Below are 25,512 nucleotides of genomic sequence, written 5' to 3' on the forward strand. Positions count from 1 at the left end.
CAGTGACGCATTTGTTGTCGAGCTCTACACAGTAAATTTTCTTTTCATAATGGTTTCCATGGGAAGGCAGCAATCCCTTACTATCATACAAGCAAATGCAAGATTCACATTTGCGATGTAAAACTTTGGTATGTATTTTCAGAGATTGATTTAATAATATAAGTTTTAACTAAGCACCACATTCGACTGAATTACATCATAAGGTACAAGCCATGTGCTGAAATAAGTTCCCTTCCTTTACTAACAATTTCAGTCATTGACAAGTGTACCACTCAAGAAGCACGTTGAATTAAACATTATCCCTTCCTAATGAGAACTCTCAACAACAGAAACAGTTGAATGATAAGCTTACTTGAGAAATGTTACCTCAGGCAAAATTCCATACACAATATATAAACACTAAGTTTATTGCTTGGGATGTAATTTACAAAATGATAAAAGAGGGAATCACCATTATGGCAAGGATGAGGAACAAGAAAGACTTATTTTACATTCTTATATACATACAGTTTTATTTGATATGAATCTAATCATGTCAGAAAATATATATTGCATAAATTACGCAAACACGTGCATCCAACCTCTATTTCTATACAGACACACAAATCAATCAGGAAAAGTAGTAAGTGTTGTACCATACCATCACTCTTCCTTACAAATGAAGTAGTTTCATCCGAAACAGTGTGCACTGTTGACCAACACCAACATAAAGTCTGTGCTGTGAAGTTCAAATATCATGTTGCCCCAGATGATAATGTAAGAGACCAAGGCAGCCTCTGCACCTCCATCACCCTCCAAAAACTGAAGGTGACTCATGAGCTTCCAGTATGAATCAAATTCTGAGTCAGACTGATACATAAAATATATATAGAGATGAAGGCCACTTGGAATGAAATTAACTCCATCCTACAGCGGGCATAGAAACCTTGTACTTTTTTCTTTCTTTTTCATCTTTCAAAGATCAAGAATGTATGGAGTGTCTTGTCAATAGCTCCAAAGATGGATGGCTCTGCCACATGGCATGTGGCCCACAGCTAGGCTACTGCTGCTGAGCCTGACTCTGTGTGATGTAAACTGGTTGTCCTCCACCCTAAAACACAAGACAGAGAAATATTACAAAATTAATTTAGATAAATCTCTGGCTAATGGTGAAAAGTGCATGTACAGAAGGCAGATCCAATCTGGCTTCTCTGGCCAAAGATAGATGGCTGACTATGGGTAGCATATTTTCTCTTGACAATATTTTTGCTCAGTTTGCCCCTTCTATTCACACCTCATATAAAGCATCAACAAGTAACAAGGCATCCCTGCCGATTGGACAGTTTTGAGTCCGAGCTAAGGTGTGACAGGAATAACTCTCCTCTCCTTGATAGCATATGTTGCTACACAAGAATCAACCATGTGAACTGAGTACCAAACAATTAAAATCAGGAGTTTTATTTGACAATGCAAGACAAGTATGTTGAAGGCTCCCTTGCAAAATCAGCAAGTCCTGCATGCCCACAACTCTCACCCCAGCCAATGAGCAAGTGTGGAGTGCCACCAGAATAAGTGTGCTACATTAACGGGGCAAATCATTCTTTCACACTTGTTTTTTCTTATTAATCATGAAATTCAGTGACAAAATTTATTTTACAAGTAGTGACATTGTGACAGAAGTACCTGGGCCTCTATGCACAAAGATTCTTATAATTATGTTCAGAGTTCTGCTTGATGCTGTATGTACTATCTTAAAACTGTACTTTAGTTTGGGATAAGCCTCTTACATTTTTGGAATAACAAATATGTATTTGTTTACCTTTCATTTTGTAAGGATCTGAATGCATTCTTTTGGTCTTTTATAAGCAAATTACATCAACAATAAATTCAGGTATTTTGTCTCTGTTTACAACCCTGAGCCCATGATGCTCTGACTCAGCAATTCCAATCCCTGTGTCCTTTTTTTTTTAAGTAAGGAATAAATAACTAACTCGTAAGACTGAAAAAAAAAAAAGCCCATAACAGGAAAACTAACTGGATTGATGGTTCTTCTCTAGCTGGTATATGAAGGAAGAAGTCTCCTAAAGAGCAAATTTAGTCCAACATTCAACTAAGCAGCACAAAAAAAGATACATGGGCCTCTATTACCAAGAAAGTAAATTATGCCCATGGCAACAAAAGGACACAGGGGATGCCTGGTGGAGAAGAGACTGCATTTTTCAGTTGGCAGTGTAATTACCACTTTCATTTCTGATATCAGTGCAGCAATCATATCAGCAGATCTCTCCAAGTCATCTCCCACCAAAACTGTCACAAATAACACTACTGCATGATCTAATCAGCATTTTTTTCAACAGTTCAGAGTTGCTCAGGTCACTAAAAACATCTATAATAGGGCTGATAATTCTTGACATGGCAGTCTTGGGCTTTCTGATGGTCAGCCACCTTCCATTCCTGAATGCTATAAATATAATAAGTACATGCCTCACCATGCTTAACTTTTCAGTGCACTAAGCACAATATTAAGGACTTTTGGGAACTTTAACCAAGAAATCAAATAGTTTAACTTTTGTCCAATCCCTCCACTTAAGAATCTTTGTGTATAAGGTCCTGGGATCCAATGATGTGCATCATAAGTGTGCAAAAAAGTGGAAAAAGTTAGAAAGGAAGGCAAAGAGATGACAATCACCAACTTTTAACCCTTCCCTGGCATGTCTCCCTAAACCACTACACTCTGATAAGGTGAATATTGTTATCTTAGTGCATTATGATGATAATATTGAAAATTGCATCAAAAGAAAAATAAGATTAACAAGATCTTTTAATTATTTAATTTGTTTCAATATTAAAGGAAATCTGCAATTATTAAAATTTTTATTTTAATACTATCATTATTACTTTTCCTAGTAAGTGTTTGGTGGGGATGCCTCTTTAATTACAGATGCCTCAAATAAGCACCATTTAGATCTACAAGTTCCAAATGTGTAAGTAAAGTTGAACTTTCATTAAGATTCACACCACTTCACCTACAAATCAAGATGGCTATGGAGAAAAAATCCTCTGAAACTGATGACTTCTCTTCTAAAATACACACCACTAAAAAAGACCATCACTTATTATTTACTGTAATTCTAGACCAAATGTCATGTACTCAGTGATGGGCATTGATACAGAATAGTCTAAAGCAATACTGATATATCAATAACTGAAAACTGCCTTGCGTGACACTGATATATCAGTTCTTTGTAGATTGTTACACCAATACAAATATATCACCAATACTTTATTGTAAGAAGATATGCCACCAATATGTAAATTTGTTGTTTTATTTTTTTTTATGTAATGAAGACTGACTGCAACATAAATGTATTTCCTGACTTATATAATTACCACATATATTTAAAATTCTAATTAGGATATTTTCATGTAACATAACATAATGTACTGACCAACAGAATATTCATGTTAATGTATCAAAATTTATTCTTCCAATGCATTTTGAGGAAGACCTTTGTGATACTGATATACTGACACTAGCTAAGCCAATAACAACACCAGTACAAAAGTACTAATCAATATCTATGGCCAATACATGTATCAGAATACTGTCCATCACTGCATACACTCAACCCTAATTCTTAACAAAGTTTAAATACTGTTTTTACCGACCTCTATTCTAAAAATATAGAAAACTCAGTTTTATCAGCTACTGCAGAATAAGAACCAACCTGCTGAAGCTGAATGATTTGTGGCTGTGATGTTACCACTGTCTGAGCCTGCTGTGTGACAGCCTGGATGGGAGCTGTCTGGATGATGATGGGCTGCTGAGTGGCTCCCGACATCTGCAGCTTTATCATTTGAAGTTGCTGGGGCGTCAACTGGATCTGACCCATACAGAATGGGGCGGGTTGAATTTTTTCCCAAGAACTCGAGAGAGAGAGAGAGAGAGAGAGAGAGAGAGAGAGAGAGAGAGAGAGAGAGAGAGAGAGAGAGAGAGAGAGAGAGAGAGAGAGAGAGAGAGAGAGAGAGAGAGAGAGAGAGAGAGAGAGAGAGAGAGAGAGAGAGAGAGAGAGAGAGAGAGAGAGAGAGAGAGAGAGAGAGAGAGAGAGAGAGAGAGAATATTTTGCCACTTTCACAAATTTTTCATATTAATGCTATTGTCAATCACCTTTTCTTTTTGCCTTACCTTGAGCAGAAAAAAATAATAAATAAAATAAAATATAAAAAATAAAAGTTTGAATTATCAACTCTTCAGAAAATTGTTAACTGAATGAACATTGTTATCAATGTAAGCTTGTCCATATGACTGTCACCACCCACCACATCTCCACTGGCTGTCCCACTAAGCATTCACTTCCTGTTAACTTCATGTTTCCACAACTTTTTTAAGAATTAGTGGTTTCATATCATTATTAGATCTTTCTTGAAAATCAGCTTACAGAAAAACAAATTCATAAGATAACTGAAAATATTCAAGTATAAAAATTTGGGAAAGTGCCAAAAACCTGAAGCATACACCACTCAGCTTTTCCTTAAGTAACTATGGTTGGTTCAATACCTTCAAGGTAACAACATTTAATACTTATGGATGTTAGTAAAATTGTCACATTTAAACTCAGTTCAAAACTGAACAGTTTCATGCAGAATAGGGCAAAAGTTGACCATATATCACAACAGCACTCACTGGTATCTGCTGGATCTGTCCGTCAGGTCCAATGATCTGCTGGATGATCTGGATGCCACCTGAGGTCTGCTGTGACTGCTGAGCCTGGGCTTGGTTCTGCTGCGGCTGAGTCTGTGCCTGCAGTTGAATGATCTGAGGACCCTGTTGCTGGGGTTGTGTGGTGGATGCTGTTGTGGTGCCAGATGACTGCAGGAACCAATATATGGGTGCTCTTATCTATTTCATTACAATCAAATGGTTCCCTCCGCAAAAATATTCAAAACTATGACTGGGCTGCCCTAAAGGTGATTAGTGTTGTAAAGCACCTGGTTACTGTCACACTCAGCATGCAGTATATCTCACTAATGGGAGATATAATGATCAACTACAATAATAATTTCTAAAACATTCTGCCAGAACTGTGAACCATGGACTGGAAGTCTGCAACACATTAATAAATAGCCATTGGTGACAACCTTCTTACAGCATACATGTTATGCAATAGTTTTAGTTTATTAAGACCATATAATTATCAACAGGTGGCTAATTGATATTCAGACAAGAAATTGTATTAACTCTATTCCAAAAATTTCATGTACGGCTTGTCATCAACCAAGAGAGAGTTGTCAGGTAACCACTGGCTATATCAATGTCTTTGAACTCAACATTTACAGCAAAGTTTATAAAATAGAACAAAACCAGTGATTAATGAAAGCAAATTATATGAGACTGGAATGCATTTTGTAAAAACTGAAGCATCTTAATTTTCAGACAAGTATGTTCCTACATGATGGCTATCTGTCTTTGACACCTCACTCCCTCTGGTGTCCCAAGGGGTGCCCATAGCAGGAAAGCTTCCACCTCACCCTATCCAAATATTTCCTTGTCTGCTCAAGTACTCCACCTCTACTAACACCACTTTCCAACTATTACTCCTTTAACTGATCTTTTCACCTACATGACATATTTCTCCCCTCTCATAATACTTGCAAATGATTCTATAATGCACCTGCCTTTCACTACCCTCTCCCTTATCTTTCCATCCATCTTGCCTACTTAGGTGTCATCATAAGTCTGCCACATACAAGACATCATTTACAACCTGGGTATTGCATATAATCCTAAAGTGCTTCAACAGTTCATTAACACCAGGATCTAATACTGCATGTTCTTGCATTATGAGTAACTGAAGTCATGGAAGATGTGAAAGATGAAGAGTAAAGCACATCACATGTGTCTTAGTAATGACATCCACCATACTCACCTGAACAGAGGGTGTCTGTCCACCAGCATGCACAATCTGAATTGTCTGTGGCTGAACACTGGTTGGCTGCACAGTCTGAGAGCTACTGTTACTGTTGTTGGCTGTTGACTGAAGTACAGCTTGGTAGTGCTGAGCTATCTGGAAATAATGCTGTAAACCAAATAATTAAGCAAGTTCCCAAAGTCCACACAATAATCTAGCAATATGTTTCCAAAAACCATCATAATAACCAGGCAGAGATCTCCCTTAACCAATGCAGTGTTTAGTATATATATATATATATATATATATATATATATATATATATATATATATATATATATATATATATATATATATATATATATATATATATACCTATCTTTTTGGCTTGGAGTTATTATAAACTGAATACTTCTGTTGGAACTGAGACATTTGGAGATTTTGTTTTTTCAATGCCTACATCAACATGCGTATAATAGTAATGCAATAAAATGAAATTGAAAGCTACGGTATTGGAGAGAGATAAAGATTTTGGTTAAAAATGTTGCAGAGTTGGATACAAAGGGTGAACTGTTGTGTTTCCCCAAAAATCATCACATAAAAAAGTAAGTTATTTTCTCCTGAGAAATTACTTTTAAAATCTAAAATCAATAAGACATAAAAAATAGGAAACAAGACTTCATAGTAACTGGAATAGAAAACTGAGTCATAAAATTCATAGTATGTTCTATTCTTTGAGAACTGTGGATGTAGTAGCCAAAGCCTTGGGACATGAAGTGTTGCCAGATGTACATCCAACCATTTTCTTGAATGTACAATTCTTGTTTATTTATAGGTACAATGGAACCTCGGTTACTAAATGCCTCCCTTTTTGAACAATTCAGTTTTCAATTTTGAACTCATTATTGCTTTGGTTGTGGTACCATAATTTGGTTCTTCAACAGTTACTTGATTTCAAATATTAAAAGACATAGCAAAAGCTGCCTTTTATTACTAATTTATAGTTTCTATAAATATCTACTTTATTTTCATATATTTAGAGAAGATACACAGTGTAAGACAGTAATTCAGTGTTTGAAATAAGGTAAATGTGATCTCATTGAAAAGCTTCAATGTAAACAAACAGTTTTCGGCGTTCAGGAGTAATTCTGACCCATCTGTGGATCTCTCGAAGACCCCTAATGCCATCACTACTGCACAACTGCATTTTTCTAGTAGCTTTTCCCAGCAGCAAGATGTCTAAGTGTTGTGATCAACTTCATTTTGACAGTAAGTGGGTTGCTTCTCACTGTGTCCCTCTGTAAGGCTTCCCTCACTAGACTGGTGACAAAGAGAATACCTGCAAGGTCTAAACAGTATCTTCTGATGAGTTCTATATCACTAAGTTCATTCATCACATCCTTTCCAGATAAATAATTGTGAGTTGGAGATATGAAGCAGCCGTCTTTGCTGAGGGAGCATCTGTCATAAGCTGCTAAAACAGTGTAGACTGGTGTCTGAGAACAGATTAATCATTTCACATTGATTCCTATGGGGAAAACAGCTTCAAACATTTCAGATCTTGAACAGTATTCAGGAATGAATTAAGTTTGAGAACCAAGGTTCCACCATATTTATAATATAAAGAAGTACTTATTTATTACACACACTATAGTGTACACAAAGGTGAGAATAAAAGCTTTAAAAAATATAAAAATAAAATTCCACATCACTACCTTGATGTCATGAGCTTTGAGAAGGAAAAAAATCCAAGAATCAAAATAGTATGGCAGCCACACTTCCATCCATGGCATGGGATTAATATTTATATCAAACGATTTGTTATTTTTCCTCATTTTAAGGGACAAAAAAAAAAAAAAATGAAAAAATTGCAACCTGACAAAACCCCTATCTCTGACAAGGCACAACACTATATTGGTTAAAGGGAGACGAGATGCTACATTTGAACAGCAGCAAGGATTTTTTCTTGTGACTGCAATCAGGAAGCCTAAGATTCAAGAATTATTTACTTCTTGTTTCTAGAAAACCAGTTTATTATAACAGTTCACACACACACACACACACACACACACACACACACACACACACACACACACACACACACCATGAGACACCATATCCACATATTATCATTCCATTCTCACATTTCAGCCCTCTGTACACTGAATGACGCCAATAGCATCAGCGAACACACCTGGTCTGCAGGGACTCCAGCACGGTTCCCATCATCTCGACTCTTCGTGGGCTTAAGTTCATCTCTTGGCACAATGTCAATGAGAAAATCAAATTGGTCATACTTGGTGATGGCCATGGCAATGTCATTTCTCTGCAAGAAGGAGGGATGATGTCAATGATACAATAAAACAACATTGTCTTTTTTAAATAATCCTCACAGACAGGAGATATGACAGGAGCACTATCAACAACCTAGATATGAAGGAGATATGAAGTTAATAATAAAGCATTATCAGCAACTTTCCATTCTTTACAAATCTATATTTATATTTTTCTTTATTACTTAAGTTTCCAGGTAGTAATGCAGCCTCAGTTTTCATAGACTAATCTTCACAATAAGTGCAATGACAAAAGAAAAAACAGAATGCTCAAAAAATATTTTCAATAATTTACAAACCAATAAGCAACAATTTACAATTCTGAAATTTACATAATCTGGAAACATATTTTGGAACATATGCAATGAAATATTTCCTTTACTTTTAAAATCTGTTATATGGTTTTCCCCTCCCCCTTCTTACTGTCTGAGGCTCAGGACCCCAGCAGTATGTAGTGGCCAACAGAAAACACTACACACACCCTGTCCCATACATGCCTTGCACAATTCTAAATACTTAGGTCCATGTCATTATTATCTGCAACATAGTCTGTCTTCCATAGATCATTCCAGGCTCCCTTGCTCATTAATCTAGCTTCACTCAAACTCACCATCTTGTATAATCCCACCTGTAAAGTTCTCCGTTTATTGTCTTCAGTATGTATCCAGGCACGTAGAGTGAGTTCAGTGATGAATATTTCTGCTGCCTTGCTGAACAAGACTGGTGCCTCAGCACTAATCATCTTCACTTCATCATCCAATTTCATTATCCTCTTTATCCTAGCAAGGGGGAGCTCTTGCTGTCGCAGGTCACTCTGAGTGGGTTAGGAAAGTCGTGCTTAATAGTCATACTAAGAGCTAAAGAGTACCATATTAATGTTTAAACGTAATAACCGCAGTTCAGTTTTAATAGTGATATTAATCATAATTTCAATGTGCCTATCAGCTTTTGGTTCTAGCAACACTTTTCCTCTTCAATCCTCTTCAAATATCTTACAAGATTTCTTTAAAAAAAAAGTGTGTGTGTGTGTGTGTGTGTGTGTGTGTGTGTGTGTGTGTGTGTGTGTGTGTGTGTGTGTGTATATATATATATATATATATATATATATATACACACACACACACACACACACACACAGAAGAAAGGAACTTTGAAAAGGATACAATGAACAAATGTAAAGAGGAACTAAAGCTTTTCTATAGATACGAAAATGGTACAATGGAACAGAAATGGTATTGTTTTGTTAAGTTAGAAAGAGGTGGAAGGAAACATGAAGATGACACAGAGATGAGCAAAATTATGAATTAAGAGCTTTACATAAGTATAGGTAAATCCCTATTTATATGACATATAGGTTCATTAAAACAGCATAATTAGAAAGTAATTGTGCCATTAGAATTAATATATATGGTTGAGATGCAGGGATTTGACCATGAAACACCACTAAGTATATCACAAAAATTTCTTTATTTGGTTAGTAAACATACTACATAAACATAATGTTGAACTTTTATAACCTTATTTATGATAACTGCTTAATTACTCACATGTCCTCCAGAGGCATACACACAAACTGCTTCTTTCGCCATACACACACACACACACATGCGTGGCACATCTCACTAATCTTCCTCCACCTCCACTGTTGCCCCCCTCTTCTCCATGCACACACATCACTAATCCTCTTTTTCCACCTCCTCAGAGGCATCCACTTCCTCAGGGTCACCCACTTCTGAGTCATTAAAGTTGCTTTCTTTCACTTTTCCGCTTTTTTCCACTTCTCTCCTGACACCGTGTCCTTCCACACATACCACTTCTGATTCATCCACTTTTCTTGTTGCTTTGCAGTTTTAAAATAACTAAACATTGTGGGCTGAATTTGTTGCTTTTCCAGATCTTTTAATATTTCAGAGTAGCAGATAATGCCCATGACATTTCTTGCTACCAACAAACTGCAATCAATGTTGGGGTCAATTTCTTCCAACTCTGTCAGACCATCTTTTATTTTGGCCAATGCAATGCGCAGGTTATTCTTTGTCAACGCCCAATCTGTTTCATCAAGATTAAAAACTTGCTTAGCTGAACATTCTCCTTCCTTCATGTTTTTGCTGCCTTGGTGTTTGCAGATGCTGATTCTCCCATCATCTTGATGTTGTGGAATCCTTGGCATTTCTTGAACTTGTGAAACCACCCACAACTTGCTTGAAAGTTTTTAGCTTCTTCCTTAGTCCCAATATCATGCATTAGACTCTTGGCCTTCTCTTGAATGATGGCCATGCTGATGAGGACACTTGTCTTGTTTTCATGTTCAATCCATGTTGTCAGCATTTTCTCCATCCCCCATCTCCATCTCTGGGCTGATTTTGATGTCCCAGCCTATACACTTGCCTTTATCTTGTCTGCATTCTGTCGCACAATGCGTAGAGTGCTCTCCTTCAGTCCTGCAGCTTGGGTGATCACAGAGGTTTTCTATCCCTTTTCATATCAGTCTAGAATTTCCATTTTCTGCTCCAGTGTAAGAGACTTACAACATACTGTAACATTTTCCAGTTATTCCATCTATGCTTGCAACTTTGCCACACTTTAGCTTTGATATTGTTTTCCTTTTTTGCATAAAGGGATTTGCTTTGTTTCTGCCTTCTGTGCATTATTTCCTCTGGCAAAGAAATCTTTTTGTCCTCTGATCTTACCAGAGCCTCATTCTTTACTCTCTACTATTTTAAGGATTTCCTCTACCTATGCTAAGTATTTTACATTTGCTGATACTAAATTGGATTTGCCATTCATCTGTCTATTCATTCATCCTCTGTAAATCTGTCTGTAGAATGACTGCATCTAAATCGAACGTAATTAATCGATCTCTGTGTCATCAATGAATCTGCTAACACTGTTACTAATCCCATTATCTGGATCATTAATGCTCGAGGTGTAGTCAAAAAGTATCAGAACTTTGGCCAAAAAACAAGTAATATTAAAAGACTCATCATTTTTATTTAGTCTCCTTTAAAGTATTCGCCTTTGGAGTTTACACACTTCTGTCAATGTTCCTGCCACAGATGGAAACATTTCTGAAAATCACTTTTTGGGATGCTGTAGAGATGTACCGTCAAATTTTGCTTAATGTCCTCTGTTGACTGAAATCTTCTCCATTTGAATGTATTTTTGAGCTCTGGGAATACCCAAAAGTCACAAGGAGCCAAATCTGGAGTGTAGGAAGCCTGACAAATAAGTGGTGTGTTATGCTTGATGAGGAATGCTTGGATGACCATTGTCATGGTGGAGTTGCCAGTTCTTTGCTGCCCACAGGTCAGATCATTTTTGCTGCACAGCTTCACGAAGGCAGAGAAGAACCCCCCCACAGGTAGTATTGTTTGTTAACTGTCTGACCTTGTGGTGCATATTCATGGTGTACAATACCTCTGTTGTCATAAAACAGGTCATCATCAGTTTAACATTGCTGCAAATCTGTCTTGCTTTCTTTGGTCTTGGCAAAGATGGATGCTTCCATCAGGATGATTGTAATTTTGTTTCAGGGTCACAGCCATACACCCATGTCTCAACTCCAGTGATGACAGTGTTCCTGAAGTTTTGATCTTGGCTAGCACACTCCAGCACATCCTGGAAGATTTCCTTTGTTTTCTTTCTGCTGGTCTGACAGCAACTCTGTTATGAATTTGCCTGACACCCTCCTCATGATCATATCTTGTTATAATTAACTGAACTGACCCATGGCTGATTCCAACTTCACCAACAATCTCCTCAATAGTCAAACAATGATATTCATAGACTTTTCCTTGAATCTTTGCAATTAATTCATTGTTTCTTCTAGTCAATGGTCTGCCACAACGTGGCTCACTGTCCACTGAGGTGCAGCCATCTTTGAACTGGTTGTACCACTCCTCTATTTGTGTTTTTCCCATAGCATCATCTCTAAAGGCCCTCTGAATCTTCTTGAGAGTCTGCACTTGAATATCACTAAGTTTTTGGCAGAATTTGATACAGTGTCTTTGTTCAATGCACTCAGTTACCTTGACTCAAAAAGAAAAATCACACAGCACTGTCTTCATGTCTGTACTCAACGCATCACTGCAGGCAACTGACACCACTTATAGACATGAAATTTTTTGTGCATGCTCAGGTCACCTAAAACCCATGTGGATTTTGCTCATGCATTATTACTTTGTGCTAACAAATTCGAGATCAGATACTTTTTGTCCACATCTTGTACATTATAAATGACAAGATTCCCAAAACTAATTACTGTGATACCTCACTAATTACTTGGCCCCATTAAGATTTAGAGCCATTAATTATAACTTTCCATCACCTGTCGCATAACCAAAACAGCTTCCAAAACGATTCCTACATAAACAGTAAAGTTGAAATTTGTAAAACGAACTCATGATTTAAATAAATGCAATATTATATAATTTAAATTATTTATCCTAAAAGGTTACAGATTGTTATTATTTTCCAGGAGTGATTCATCTAAGTAAGGTGCTTCAATATTCCTTTGTACACCTCACATTACTGCCCAACCAACACAGCGCTATGATATTATACGAGGCATCTAGACTCACAACAGCGTAAGTGCTAATGTGGAGAAAATTAAGTTAATGTTGCCCAGCTCCTCACCAAAGCTTGCTTTGTCTTGTCATGATGAATTTGTGTTTTTATGATCCCAGCAATAAAGTCATTTTCCTTATTATAAGAGTATATCTCCCCAACATCAGCAGGCTGGGCACCATTAACTCCATTTCCCGTGGTGATGATTACACTACTGTGATTCTAGATGTCTCATATAAGGCATGAATCACATTGTGAAGCAAAGATTACATGCAGCAATACATCAAGTTATGCCAACCTGTGTGAGTTGTTGGATGTCCTCAGTGACCTTGGGCCAGAAACTGTTGAGGCTCTGCTGGGCCTCGGTTGGGTTCTGTTGCCCCCCCTCCAGCTGGCCGTCCAAAGACATCTGCACAACAAAAATTTGCAAATTTGTTACAAAACACATTTGCTAAGAACAATAAGAATAATAATTAAATTTAGTCTAAGTCATAAAGAAGAAGTCAATCAGAAATTAACAATTTTTTCCCTAGCTTGTATAAATAAAGGTACAGCAAAGTCCCACTCTAAGCTGAATGGAACAGGAAAAATGAAAAATTTGGATAAATGGGTTTCCTCCTCATAAATTCTCCATACCAACATGGAATGCTAAAATAACACCTCAGTCTCATGAGACCTGCCCCTCACCACTACATCACAGGACTGTGCCATGAAAACACCCACATAAGTGCATCAGTGCCTGCTACTCTGTGTGAAGCAGACATATGTAAAGGAGCTGTGCCATAGCCAACAATCACAAGTAGATTCACTAGGCAATCACTTCAAGGCATGATATGAATTTTAATCCAGTTTAGAGACAATGACTGCGACTCCTGGATATGTTCGGTGTGCTGGGTGAGCACCTGATTATACTAGGACTTGATAAAATTTTTCCTACAAGACTGAAGCAGCTTCTGAAATATTCTTTTGTGACTGCAATATCTTCCTCACATCACATCAGTGGAGCCCCCAGTGCTGTGAGGCTTGCTTGAATGGGAAACACAAAGGGAAACATTATGGCTGGTAATTCTTTACCATGATCACCCATAATTACAAGCCTTGCTTGGGTGGATGAAAACCAGATGGACCTGCCAATGAAGACTCAAGCAGCAACTTAAGATGAGCCCCTATCTAGCCAGAAAGGTATGTGGTTAGGTCAGGTTAGACTTAATAGAGGCTGTATTAAGGCTGCATACAACTGCTATATTATCAAATAAGCAACTGAACCATCTTACTATACCTATATATAAAAAAAAACAAATAAATAAACTAAACACATTCAGTCTAAATCGTATAAAGTGTAAATAACCAGATTTTCTTTTGTGTGTGTGTGTGTGTGTGTGTGTGTGTGTGTGTGTGTGTGTGTGTGTGTGTGTGTGTGTGTGTGTGTGTGTGTGTGTGTGTGTGTGTGTGTGTGTGTGTGTGTGTGTGTGTGTGTGTGTGTGTGTGTGTGTGTGTGTGTGTGTGTGTGTGTGTGTGTGTGTGTGTGTGTGTTGAAGTATTAATCTTAGGAAGCAGTCACAGGTGTATTAGGGGCAAGATAATTAATATAAAAAAGAAAAAAGAAAAAGAAAGTATACTGAGTTATCTTCTCTACTATCTTGAGTTACCTTCTCTACTATCTTATGATAAAATACCCACCAATTATCATGATCTGATAAGAACACACTGTATATCACATACAATCTGTACCAGAAAGAGAAACAAAATGGACTGAGACTAAGTAACCAACACACCTGTTATGGCCAGCATCTATTTAAATCTATTTAACTTTATCAAATCTGTTACTCCTAATCCTTACAATATTGTCTATTTCATCCTAATTCTACTGAGCCCAGGAGAAATCAAGATTAAAAATAATAATATTTTCTTGTTTTAACAGGATTTTAAAAAAACTGAATCCATGTTGTCATTTCTTAGCTTACTGATCATACCACTAGTCCTTTCAGTTAAAAGTAAATAATGAGTTCTGAATTTTAAAGACTTTGCAAGAAATATCCCTTTTTATACCACTAGTATGACAAAAAAATAAATAAATAAATAAAAATATAATAATAATAATAATAATAATAATAATAATAATAATAATAATAATAATAATAATAATAATAATAATAATAATACTAACAATAATTAATAAATAAATAAATAAATAAATAAATAAATAAATAAATAAAAATAAAAAATATAAAAAAGTATAACCAGTCTATAAGGAAAAATAAATAAATAAATAAATAAAAACTTATGCAATGTTTTTTGGGCAGTAAATTGTTTGCTTAAATTATGTTTTCTAAGTGTTTTGTTTGGAAGAATTTCATTTTCCAAGGGAGTTCCTTTTTATGTAGTATATGTGGATACTGTAATATCAGTTTCATTTATTAACTTATCTATTATTTTTTTATTTATGTTCCTTTTTATTATTATTATTATTATTATTATTATTATTATTATTATTATTATTAATCTATCTTTACATCACTGGTGTGGCAGCTACCAAGAGTATACCATATGTGTGGAAATGAAAACTCCTCTTACTTTATGATAAGTTCCTGGGACAGTAAATGCCATTTAAATGCTACTTGTTTTCCAAGTGTTGATTTTCTTATTGGAAGAAATCTATTATACAGATTTTATGAACAAAAAGAATTGTTTACATTTTTTTTCAATGTGTGAATCCCTTAAACTAGCAATTTTTTTTTTTTTTTTTTTTTTTATAGAAAACACACATCAAACCTATGGATGTAAAAAATTCTTTTGACTTATAGGAGGCATTTAAGGAAATAAATTGTCTGCATAAATTCAAACTACTTTTCCAGGCATTACAGTGCTCAACACTTAATTAGTCCACCTGGAGCAAGGCCAGCTAATTCGGTGTCAAATTTTCCTTCACCCTTAAGAGGGTCTTGAACTTGCACCAATGCATTACACCACCTACACAGTGGCATAGTAGCATCTCTGAGCCTGCCAAGCAAAGTACCATCAGTTGTTGTCTTGCCAGTGTTCTGTTCCATGCTCTGTCCTGCATTCATTAATCCCTTTACATCATATCCCAAGCTTGGTATAAATTTATACTTTTTAAGTTTTCTTTATATTTCATAATAATAACTAAATAATCCAATTCCGTATAATGATGCCAAGAATAACATAAGTAACGTTTTTTTATGTAGGATGGACACTGGCCAAGGGCAACAAAAACCCAATAAAAAAAAAAAATGCCCACTGAAATGCCAGTCCCGTAAAAGGGTCAAAGTAGTAGTCAAAAATTGATGAATAAGTACCTTGAAACCACCCTCTTGAAGGAATTCAAGTCATAAGTAGGTGGAAATACAGAGCCAGGCAGGGAGTTCCAGTTTACCAGAGAAAGGGATGAATGATTGAGAATACTGGTTAACTCTTGCATTAGAGAGGTGGACAGAATAGGGGTGAGAGAAAGAAGAAAGTCTTGTGCAGCAAGGCCGTGGGAGGAGGGGGGGTATGCAGTTAGCAAGATCAGAAGAGCAGTTAGCATGAAAATAGCGTTAGAAGACAGCTAGAGATGCAATATTGCGGCAGTGAGAGAGAGGCTGAACAATCAGTTAGAGGAGAGGAGTTGATGAGACGAAAAGCTTTTGATTCCACCCTGTCTAGAAGAGCAGTATGAGTGGAACCTCCCCAGACATGTGATGCATACTCCATACATGAACAGATAAAGCCCTTGTAAAAAGTTAGCAGCTGGGGTGGTGAGAAAAACTGGCGGAGACGTCTCAGAACACCTAACTTCATAGAAGCTGTTTTAGCTAGAGATGAGATGTGAAGTTTCCAGTTCAGGTTATAAGTAAAGGACAGACCGAGGATGTTCAGTGTAGAAGAGGGGGACAGTTGAGTGTCATTGAAGAAGAGGGGATAGTTGTCTGAAAGGTTGTGTCGAGTTGATAGATGGAGAAATTGAGTTTTTGAGGCATTGAACAATACCAAGTTTGCTCTGCCCCAAACAGAAATTTTACAAAGATCAGAAGTCAAGCATTCTGTGGCTTCCCTGTGTGAAATGTTTACCCCTGAAGGGTTGGACATCTATGAAAAGACGTGGAAAAGTGCAGGGTGGTATCATCAGTATAGGAGTGGATAGGACAAGAAGTTTGGTTATTATTCATTAATGAATAATAAGAAGAGAGTGGGTGACAGGACAGAAACCTGAGGAACACCACTGTTAATAGATTTAGGAAAAGAACAGTGACCATCTACCACAGCAGCAATAGAATGGTCAGAAAGGAAACTTGAGATGAAGTTACAGAGAGAAGGATAGAATCAGTAGGAGAGTAGTTTGGAAATCAAAGCTTTGTGCCAGATTCTATCAAAAGCTTTTGACATGTCCAAGGCAACAGCAAAAGTTTCACCAAAATCTCTAAAAGAGGATGACCAAGACTCAGTAAGGAAAGCCAAAAGATCACCAGTAGAGAGGCCTTGGCGGAACCCATACTGGCAATCAGATAGAAGGCTGTGAAGTAATAGATGTTTAAGAATCTTCCTGTTGAGGATAGATTAAAAACTTTAGATAGGCAGGAAATTAAAGCAATAGGACGGTAGTTTGAGGGATTAGAACGGTCATCCTTTTTAGGAACAGGTTGAATGTAGGCAAACTTCCAGCAAGAAGGAAAGATAGATGTTGACAGACAGAGCTGAAAGAGTTTGACTAGGCAAGGTGAAAAACACAGAGGCACAGTTTCAGAGAACAATAGGAGGGACCCCATCAGGTCCATAAGCCTTCCGAGGGTTTAGGCCAGCAAGGGCATGGAAAACATCATTGCGAAGAATTTTAATAGGTGGCATGAAGTAGTCAGAGGGTGGAGGAGAGGGAGGAACAAGCCCAGAATCATCCAAGGTAGAGTTTTTAGCAAAGGTTTGAGCGAAGAGTTCAGCTTTTGAAATAGATGTGATAGCAGTGGTGCCATCTGGTTGAAATAAAGGAGGGAAAGAAGCAGCAAAGTTATTGGAGATATTTTTGGCTAGATGCCAGAAGTCACGAGGGGAGTTAGATCTTGAAAGGTTTGACACTTTCTGTTAATGAAGGAGTTTTTGGCTAGTTGGAGAACAGACTTGGCATGGTTCCGGGCAGAAATATAAAGTGCATGAGATTCTGGTGATGGAAGGCTTAAGTACCTTTTGTGGGCCACTTCTCTATCATGTATAGCACAAGAACAAGCTGTGATAAACCAAGGTTTAGAAGGTTTAGGATGAGAAAAAGAGTGAGGAATGTATGCCTCCATGCCAGACACTATCACCTCTGTTATGCGCTCAGCACACAAAGACGGGTCTCTGACATGGAAGCAGTAATCATTCCAAGGAAAATCAACAAAATACCTCCTCAGGTCCCCCCAACTAGCAGAGGCAAAATGCCAGAGGCATCTTCGCTTAGGGGGATCCTGAGGAAGGACTGGAGCAATAGGACAAGATACAGATATGAGATTGTGATCGGAGGAGCCCAACAGAGAAGAAAGGGTGACAGCATAAGCAGGATTAGAGGTCAGGAAAAGGTCAAGAATGTTGGGCGTATCTCCAAGACGGTCAGGAATACGAGTAGGGTGTTGCACCAATTGCTCTAGGTCGTGGAGGATAGCAAAGTTGAAGGCTAGTTCACCAGGATGGTCAGTGAAGGGAGAGGAAAGCCAAATCTGGTGGTGAACATTGAAGTCTCCAAGAATGGAGATCTCTGCAAAAAGGGAAGAGGGTCAGAATGTGCTCCACTTTGGAAGTTAAGTAGTCGAAGAATTTCTTATAGTCAGAGGAGTTAGGTGAAAGGTATACAGCACAGATAAATTTAGTTTGAAAGTGACTCTGTAGTCATAGCCAGAAGGTGGAAAACTCGGAAGATTCAAGAGCGTGGGTATGAGAGCAGGTTAAGTCATTGCACACATAAACGCAGCATCCAGCTTTGGATCGAAAATGAGGATAGAGAAAGTAAGAGGGAACAGAAAAGGGGCTACTGTCAGTTGCCTCAGACACCTGAGTTTCAGTGAGGAAAAGAAGGTGAGGTTTAGAAGAGGAGAGGTGGTGTTGTACAGATTGAAAATTAGATCTTAGACCACGAATGTTGCAGAAGTTAATGAAGAAAAAGTTGAGGGGGGTGTCAAGACACTTAGGGTTGTCGATAGAAAGGCAGTCCGACCTGTGAACATTTATGGTCCCCTCCCCAGATGGGGACTCCTAGGCTGGTGTAGGAGTCGCCATGATGATTTTTAAAATTTTTGAGTGAAGGGTGTGTGTGTTATTAGGTGCTTGTAGTTTTGTGTGGAGGAAGAGAGTTGTCTTTAGAGGGCAGGCTGTGACTGCCCCCTTGTGTTGTGAGACAAAGGGAAATGTTCAGTAAGGTCACAGCTGGGTTTAATGATAAGTTCACAGCACCCCCTGAACAGTGCTTTAGACCTCACTGGGAGTAATTATCGTTTCGGCAGGTGTCTACTGCCTCCTCCTTACGCTGGTGGTGTTGCTAGGATGGACGCTACTGTGAGGCGGCATGCGGTCTTGCCTGTTGGCCTCTCCCTCTCAAGCCAAATGCAGTGAGGTGTGGGAAGGCACCTGATTTCCAGGTCCCACTCTTTGCAGGCAGGAGAGAGAGGCAGCAGGCAGGTAAATGAGATAGTCAGATGGCACTGAGACACAAGAGAGGAAGGATACTGTAGAGTTGGCAGCCAGACATAGAGGAAAGCAGACATGGAGTAGAGCAGCAGAGGCAACAGCAGCAGCAAGACGAGTCTGGTGCCTGGGGGTCTTGAGGTAGTAGCTGTGACGCCATGGTGAGCACACCTGAGGCAAGAGTGGACGCATATGTAGTGACTAGAGTTGATACCTGGACATGTGGCAGCCTGTGTGAGGTACTGTAGAGGCCAGAGGGAGCACCAGCCAGGAGAAAGGTCACAGAGGATAGACGTTATAGATAGGTGTGGAACCTCCCTGCTGCTGGAGGAACAGAGGCTGGTGGATTCTCTGTGAAGTGTTTGTTGTGCACCTGAGGGCTGACCTGAGAAAGGACCGTGTGAAGAAGACGTCCTGTGGCTGTAAGGATTAGGTACCAGCTACTGGGAAGTGCAGTTGAAAGAGACTTTGATGCATCCACCTGTAGTCTCCGTGTCACACTGTGAGCCATGAGTCGTACCTTGCGAGTCAGGTCGTGTTTCCTTCATGCAAGTTCTGCATGGACGCCCAAGTGACTTTGTATTCTGGGTAGGTATGGGAGGTGTATGCCATGCATTTATAACTCTGTGCTTGGTCTGGTGCAAGGTTTGGTGCCTGTAGTGTCCTGCAAGTCATGAGATACCTGTGCCCTGTTCTCTAATTATGAAATATATGGCTGTGCTGTGCATATAGTCTTTGCATGTTTTTCTTGCCTTGCACTCCACTGCTACACCAATCCCTACAAGTTGCTTCCACCAGCAATACGGCACCTGCTGATGGATTGAGTACTGTCCTGACTACTTCTCTGTGTGAGTTGCTGCCTGCTCAGCTAAGAGTGTTACTAGTGGCTGGTCAGCTGTGGGTGGTGCCACAACAGTACCTTGAAATACCCTGATACATTTAAAATATGTAACTTGAAAGTATTGAGAGGATGCAATATAAATATAATAGCTACAGAATAAAAGCAATCTCACAGAAGAATGCATGTTGCACATATTCCTACAAATCAAATTATTTTGCTGTATAATGTTGTTATATACTCAGTGCAGCAGAACAAGGGGTAATTTTCTAGAGTCCTTTCCCGGTCTTATTATTGGTCCAGTCTTCCATTCTTTCACGTATACCTTTAGTTACACCTAAAAGATAAAATAAATATTAAATGGGGAGAAGTGCCCCTGTCCTAAAGGGGGGTTTCTAGATGTTTAATAGGAAATTAAAAATTAGGAATGCTGGTTAACTATTGCATTAGAGAGGTGGACAGAATAGGGGTGAGAGAAAGAAGAAAGTCTAGTGCAACAAGGCCGCAGAAGGGAATGCATGCAGTTAGCAAGATCAGAAGAGCAGTTAGTATGAAAATAGCAGTAGAAGATAGCAAGAGATGCAACATTGCAGTGATGAGAAAGAGGCTGAAGACAGTCAGTTAGAGGAGAGGAGTTGATAAGACAAAAAACTTTTGATTCCACCTTATCTAAAATAGCTGTATGAGTGGAACCCTCCATACATGTGAAACATACTCCATATATGGGTGATAAGGTCCCTGTACAGAGTTAGCAGCTGGGGGGCTGGGACTGGTGTAGATGATTCAGAATGCCTAACTTCATAGAAGCTGTTTTAGCTAGACATGAGATGTGAATTTTCCAGTTTAGATTATAAGTAAAGGACAGACCAAGGATGTTCAGTGTAAAAGGGGACAGATGAGTGACACTGATGAAGAGGGGATAGTTGTCTAGAAGGTTGTGTTGAGTTGATAGATAGAGAAATTGAGTTTTTTTAATAATGTTAAGTTTGCTTTGCCCTAATCAGAAATTTTTAAGAGATAAGAAGTCTGGCGTTCTGTGGCTTCCATGTGTTAGATTAGTGTCCTTATGGGGGAGGGTGGGGGTGCAAACAGTTAGGTTAGGTAATGTTTCATATAAAGTCTACAGTGACTAACCTATACTAACCGGCCCCCTCCTTAAGGACACTAATCTAATCATAAATGTCCAGTTTAGCAACAAACTCCATATGGCGGATGAAACTACTTTTTTCTGATAAGTTTTAATGCATTTTTAAATAATCTACCATCACTTTCTGTCGCAAATCACTCTGTTGTCATTTTCACTGCCTCCCCCCCTCAACCCCATAAGGAAAAGAGGGTAAATATTAAGAGTCACACGACCATATTTCCTATTTTTTTGGCTAAAATAGACCCTAGAGCTATAATAGAGCCAAACACTGCCTCTTGCCACCAAAAATAAGTAAGAGCTGCACTACTAATGCTGTTCTTGTTGTGATGGCCATCATGTTCTTGATTTTGCTCTTACTGCTAGCATCCTAACCTAACCAAACCTAACCTAACCTAACCAAACCTAACCAAACTAAACCTAACTAAACCAAACCTAATTAAATCTAAATCTAAGCCAGTAAATGAGAACAATTTTCAAAAATCACTGATGCTGTTATTATTAATTTTCAACACATATATATATGGGGTTCAAAATACTCAGCACAAGGAGCTGTGGCCAATGAGACATGTCATGAATGTTGAAGTGAGTTTGTAGTGATTCTGGTCAAATACCAATCTAACCTAACATTACTTAATCTAACAGGTGAGACTGTCCTCCCTGGACATCCCCCCCCTCCTCCTTCTTAAGAACGAGGGCACTTCTCCCCACTTATATCTACATTCTAGGTGTGTCTACAGGTATATGTGAAAGAATGGAAAAAGAACTTTAGAAATTTACTGAACGAGAAACTCGTGAGCTTACTGGTATAATAATAAATACATAAAATAAACAAAAAAAAATTTGATTCAAATAATTACCTTTAAACTGATTACATTAAATTTATGTTAAATATTTCAAATATGTATATTGAAATCATAACCCTAGTTCTCTCATACCACTAATTAGCCATCAAATAAGCTTCCTTACAAACAATTTTATTCAAATCATAACTAAGTCCTATCTCATTCCACACACTGGCCAGCAAATATTCTTTCTCTTGGGACTCACAAGGACTCCTAAGCCTGTGCAGTGAGCCCTGGTGAGCGAGGGCGGGCCTAGGAAGGCGACCCGGGGTGCACAGGCTCCCCAGAGCAGGCGGACAGTGGTGGCCTGTGGGGCGAGTCTCGCCTGGTGGTACACTGAGTACCTAGGCATACATGGCTGGCAGGAATGCATTAAGGAGGAGCCTGTGGCAATACTCACGCTGTCTGTGTGGTGCGAGTGGCGTGGGCTAAGCAGGGCTGGCAGCGGCGGGCGGCGTTACTGTTCCTTGCCTCATCCTCGCCGCCACACTGATTGCCTTGTAAACAAAGATGGCGATGGCGTTTCAAATTATTCTTTATATTTTTTTGCAAGAATGTCAACTTATTCCTTGTTTTGGACATACTAGCTATCTTTTTATTATTCATGTATTTTCTTACTAAATAAAAATTACATGCATAGGATTATATTATGTAATGTATAATATGTTCGTTATATAGCGACCGCAGGGTCACACCTTATTTTAGCGAAGGTTCTCTGCCCACAATAATGACAGTATAAAATATGATGCCGCCATGTGTTTATGTCACCCTATATTATCCTTGGTTTAGGTTGTTGTGCGAAAGTCTTATAATGCTGTAACAATTGTATCTAGGCAACGTAGCAGCAGCAAAAGCAACAACAGCGGCAGCAATAGTAATAGTACTGTGATAATAGTATTAGTAAAGCAAATTATCATATATTTATTTCCCATTCAACACCTTAAAATCTATAATCCACGAGCACAAATGAAATGGCAATATGACTGTGCGTATACCTAATAGCATAAACTAGGCTACGTACAAAAACCAAACAATTCCACATAAAAAAGAAACTCAGCAAATACACATGAATGTCTGCAAACATTTCCTTTAACGAAATTGATTCGTTGCCCGTGTTATACTCTCACAATCGTATATCAACATAAAAATTCTCTCTCTCTTTCCCTATCTGCATTCTTGTTTTCAGTGCTTATGAGCAGCCAATCTTCCCATTGTATGTGTATGTATTGTACACACACTATGGTAATAAAAACTATGAACCCTCTGTTGTGAATGTCCCTGATTCACGAGCTGACAGGTGTTAAAACTTAAACTGCAATAAGATTTAATTATTTATTTCCTTCAAACGATAACATATGTGAATGCTTTAAACCCACAGTTACTGATACCTCAGTTTCTTGACTAAACAAGGTTAAGATCCGCAATGAACTAGGTATCACCAAGTATAACAAGGAATCACTGGTTTACAAACCTTTTATAAAATAATTATGCTATTTCCTAAGCGTGTACAGCTGGGTACTACCTAAATACGTATGTATTTTAATACTACATATGCGTATTTAGAATTGTTTCTAAATAGTTACTTTTATGAATTTATATACTTCAATGAGTATTCAAACACCCAAAACACAAGAAACTAAACTTTAACACTGAACATTGAACACAACTTGGGCAGAGTGCTTGCCAGGATTTTGTTAAGAACTTTGGATTTCAGTAATTTCCTTAGAATAGTGAGAATTTTTACTGTATTTCAACCGCATTTACAAATGTACTAAAATATAACTGATGTACAGATGTACTACTATGTATCAAGATAACTTTTTGAATTATACATAATGTTTATTACCTAAACATATTTCCTCCATAAACATTTAAGGTATCTAATGTCCAACTCTGAGTATTCATAATTTTTATAATGTTTTGTTCATACCAAGCACCTAGACTGGTAATGAGTAAAAGACTTCATCATTAAAAATAAAAATTTCTTCTGATTTTTTCTTATTTCCAAGTAGTATAATAAAATACATTTTTCACATTTTAGGTGGGGGGAAATTATTAGAAATATTAGTGCCGTAGAAGTACACAAGCTCTGAGGTTAACACCTGCAGCAGAAGAGGCTGATATGCTGCACAAATAACCCTGATTTCACTTATCTATTATGACACACAGAGCTCCACTGAAGCACAATGTCATCAGCAATGAATATCAGAGGAGCACAAATTTATTGTATCTTGGTTTGATCCTTTTCATGGTATAAAAAATCAAAACTTCACTGGGAAGACAATATATAGATCATTAGTGTGAAAGATGAAAAGGGCATAAGAATGTATAAAACACAACATAATACACTTTTCACATATCGTGGGCTGATTATGGGAAAAAAAAAAAGTCTGCTCAGTACCACTCCCAAGAAGGAAACAAAGAGTTGGGCAATTTAGCTCTTGAGGAGCCTTAATACTCCTCTTTTGAAACAGCTGAAGTTGTTGGCAGGAATACAGAAATGGGAAGGGAATTCCAGAGTTTATTAGTAAAAGAGATGAAAGAACAGATACTCACTAACTCTTGCATTTATAAGGTGAAATTAAGCAGAAAGCCTTGTGAAGTGAGGTTGTTGGAGGGGACCACAAGGCATACAGTTACAAAGTGTAAAGGAGCAGCAGATGACGATAAAAAATACATTGTCATGATGAATGTGAGAATTAAGGCATTCTCTTAAAAGGGAGGAATTAATGAAACAAGAAAAAAATCACCTCGATTCAGTTCAGGAGGGCTGTGTGAGCTGAATTTGAGGCTTCCATATGTGGGAGCAGTACTTCATACATGGACGGATAAGGTCCCTGTATAATGTAAGCAACTAGGAGGAAAAACATTAAGAGAGGCAACACAGAGCACTGAACTCCATGGACTTTGTTTTGGTAAGCAATGTAAAATTTCCAGTTGAGATTTTTATCAAAGGACAGTTCAAATATGTTTAAGGTAGAGGAGAGGTGATAATTGAGTATCATTAAAAAAGGGATGGTGGTCAGGAAAGTTGTGTCAAGTGGATATATGAAGAAATTGAGTTTTGAGGAACTCATGAGCACATGGTTTGCCCTGCTCCATTCTGAAATAATAGAAGGATCAGAAGTCAAGCATTCTGTGGCTTCTCCACATGAAAGGTTTAATTTTGGGTAAGAAATGCTGGGTAGAGTCATTAGAGTAAGAATACTAATACACACTTATATAATATTCAATCAAGAAAAGAGCATGT

The 25,512-nt window shown here is 37.9% G+C and overlaps 1 protein-coding gene across 12 annotated transcripts; it reads right to left on the minus strand.

The window, feature by feature from the left end:
• Window positions 1-391: 391 nt before the first annotated feature.
• LOC135105615 (nuclear transcription factor Y subunit gamma-like) lies at window positions 392-22,793 on the minus strand. Of its 12 annotated transcripts, none has more exons than XM_064013913.1 (8): window positions 22,663-22,793; window positions 13,086-13,196; window positions 8,850-9,035; window positions 8,083-8,214; window positions 5,907-6,056; window positions 4,664-4,780; window positions 3,708-3,857; window positions 392-1,090 (listed from the first exon to the last, which is right to left on the minus strand). In XM_064013913.1, the coding sequence occupies exons 2-8, from the start codon at window positions 13,194-13,196 to the stop codon at window positions 1,040-1,042; spliced, it is 897 nt and encodes a 298-aa protein (XP_063869983.1). In that variant the 5' UTR covers window positions 22,663-22,793; the 3' UTR covers window positions 392-1,039. The 12 variants fall into 12 exon arrangements, with proteins under 12 accessions (XP_063869983.1, XP_063869982.1, XP_063869981.1 ...); XM_064013912.1 differs by having other exon boundaries at window positions 3,708-3,863; XM_064013911.1 differs by having other exon boundaries at window positions 4,664-4,849.
• Between the last annotated feature and the right edge of the window lie 2,719 nt (window positions 22,794-25,512).

Source organism: Scylla paramamosain, chromosome 12 (genome assembly GCF_035594125.1).
Source record: "Scylla paramamosain isolate STU-SP2022 chromosome 12, ASM3559412v1, whole genome shotgun sequence".
NCBI classification, from domain to species: domain Eukaryota; kingdom Metazoa; phylum Arthropoda; class Malacostraca; order Decapoda; family Portunidae; genus Scylla; species Scylla paramamosain.

Excerpts from the sequence above, each read along its gene's own strand:
- LOC135105615 (XM_064013902.1), bottom strand. The coding sequence starts at position 22,614 with ATGCCTAGGTACTCAGTGTACCACCAGGCGAGACTCGCCCCACAGGCC. Across the intron at positions 4,850-5,906 it reads GACAGACACCCTCTGTTCAG|TCATCTGGCACCACAACAGC; the intron begins GTGAGTATGGTG and ends TGGTTCCTGCAG. Across the intron at positions 3,864-4,663 it reads GACAGATCCAGCAGATACCA|ATCCAGTTGACGCCCCAGCA; the intron begins GTGAGTGCTGTT and ends TGTATGGGTCAG.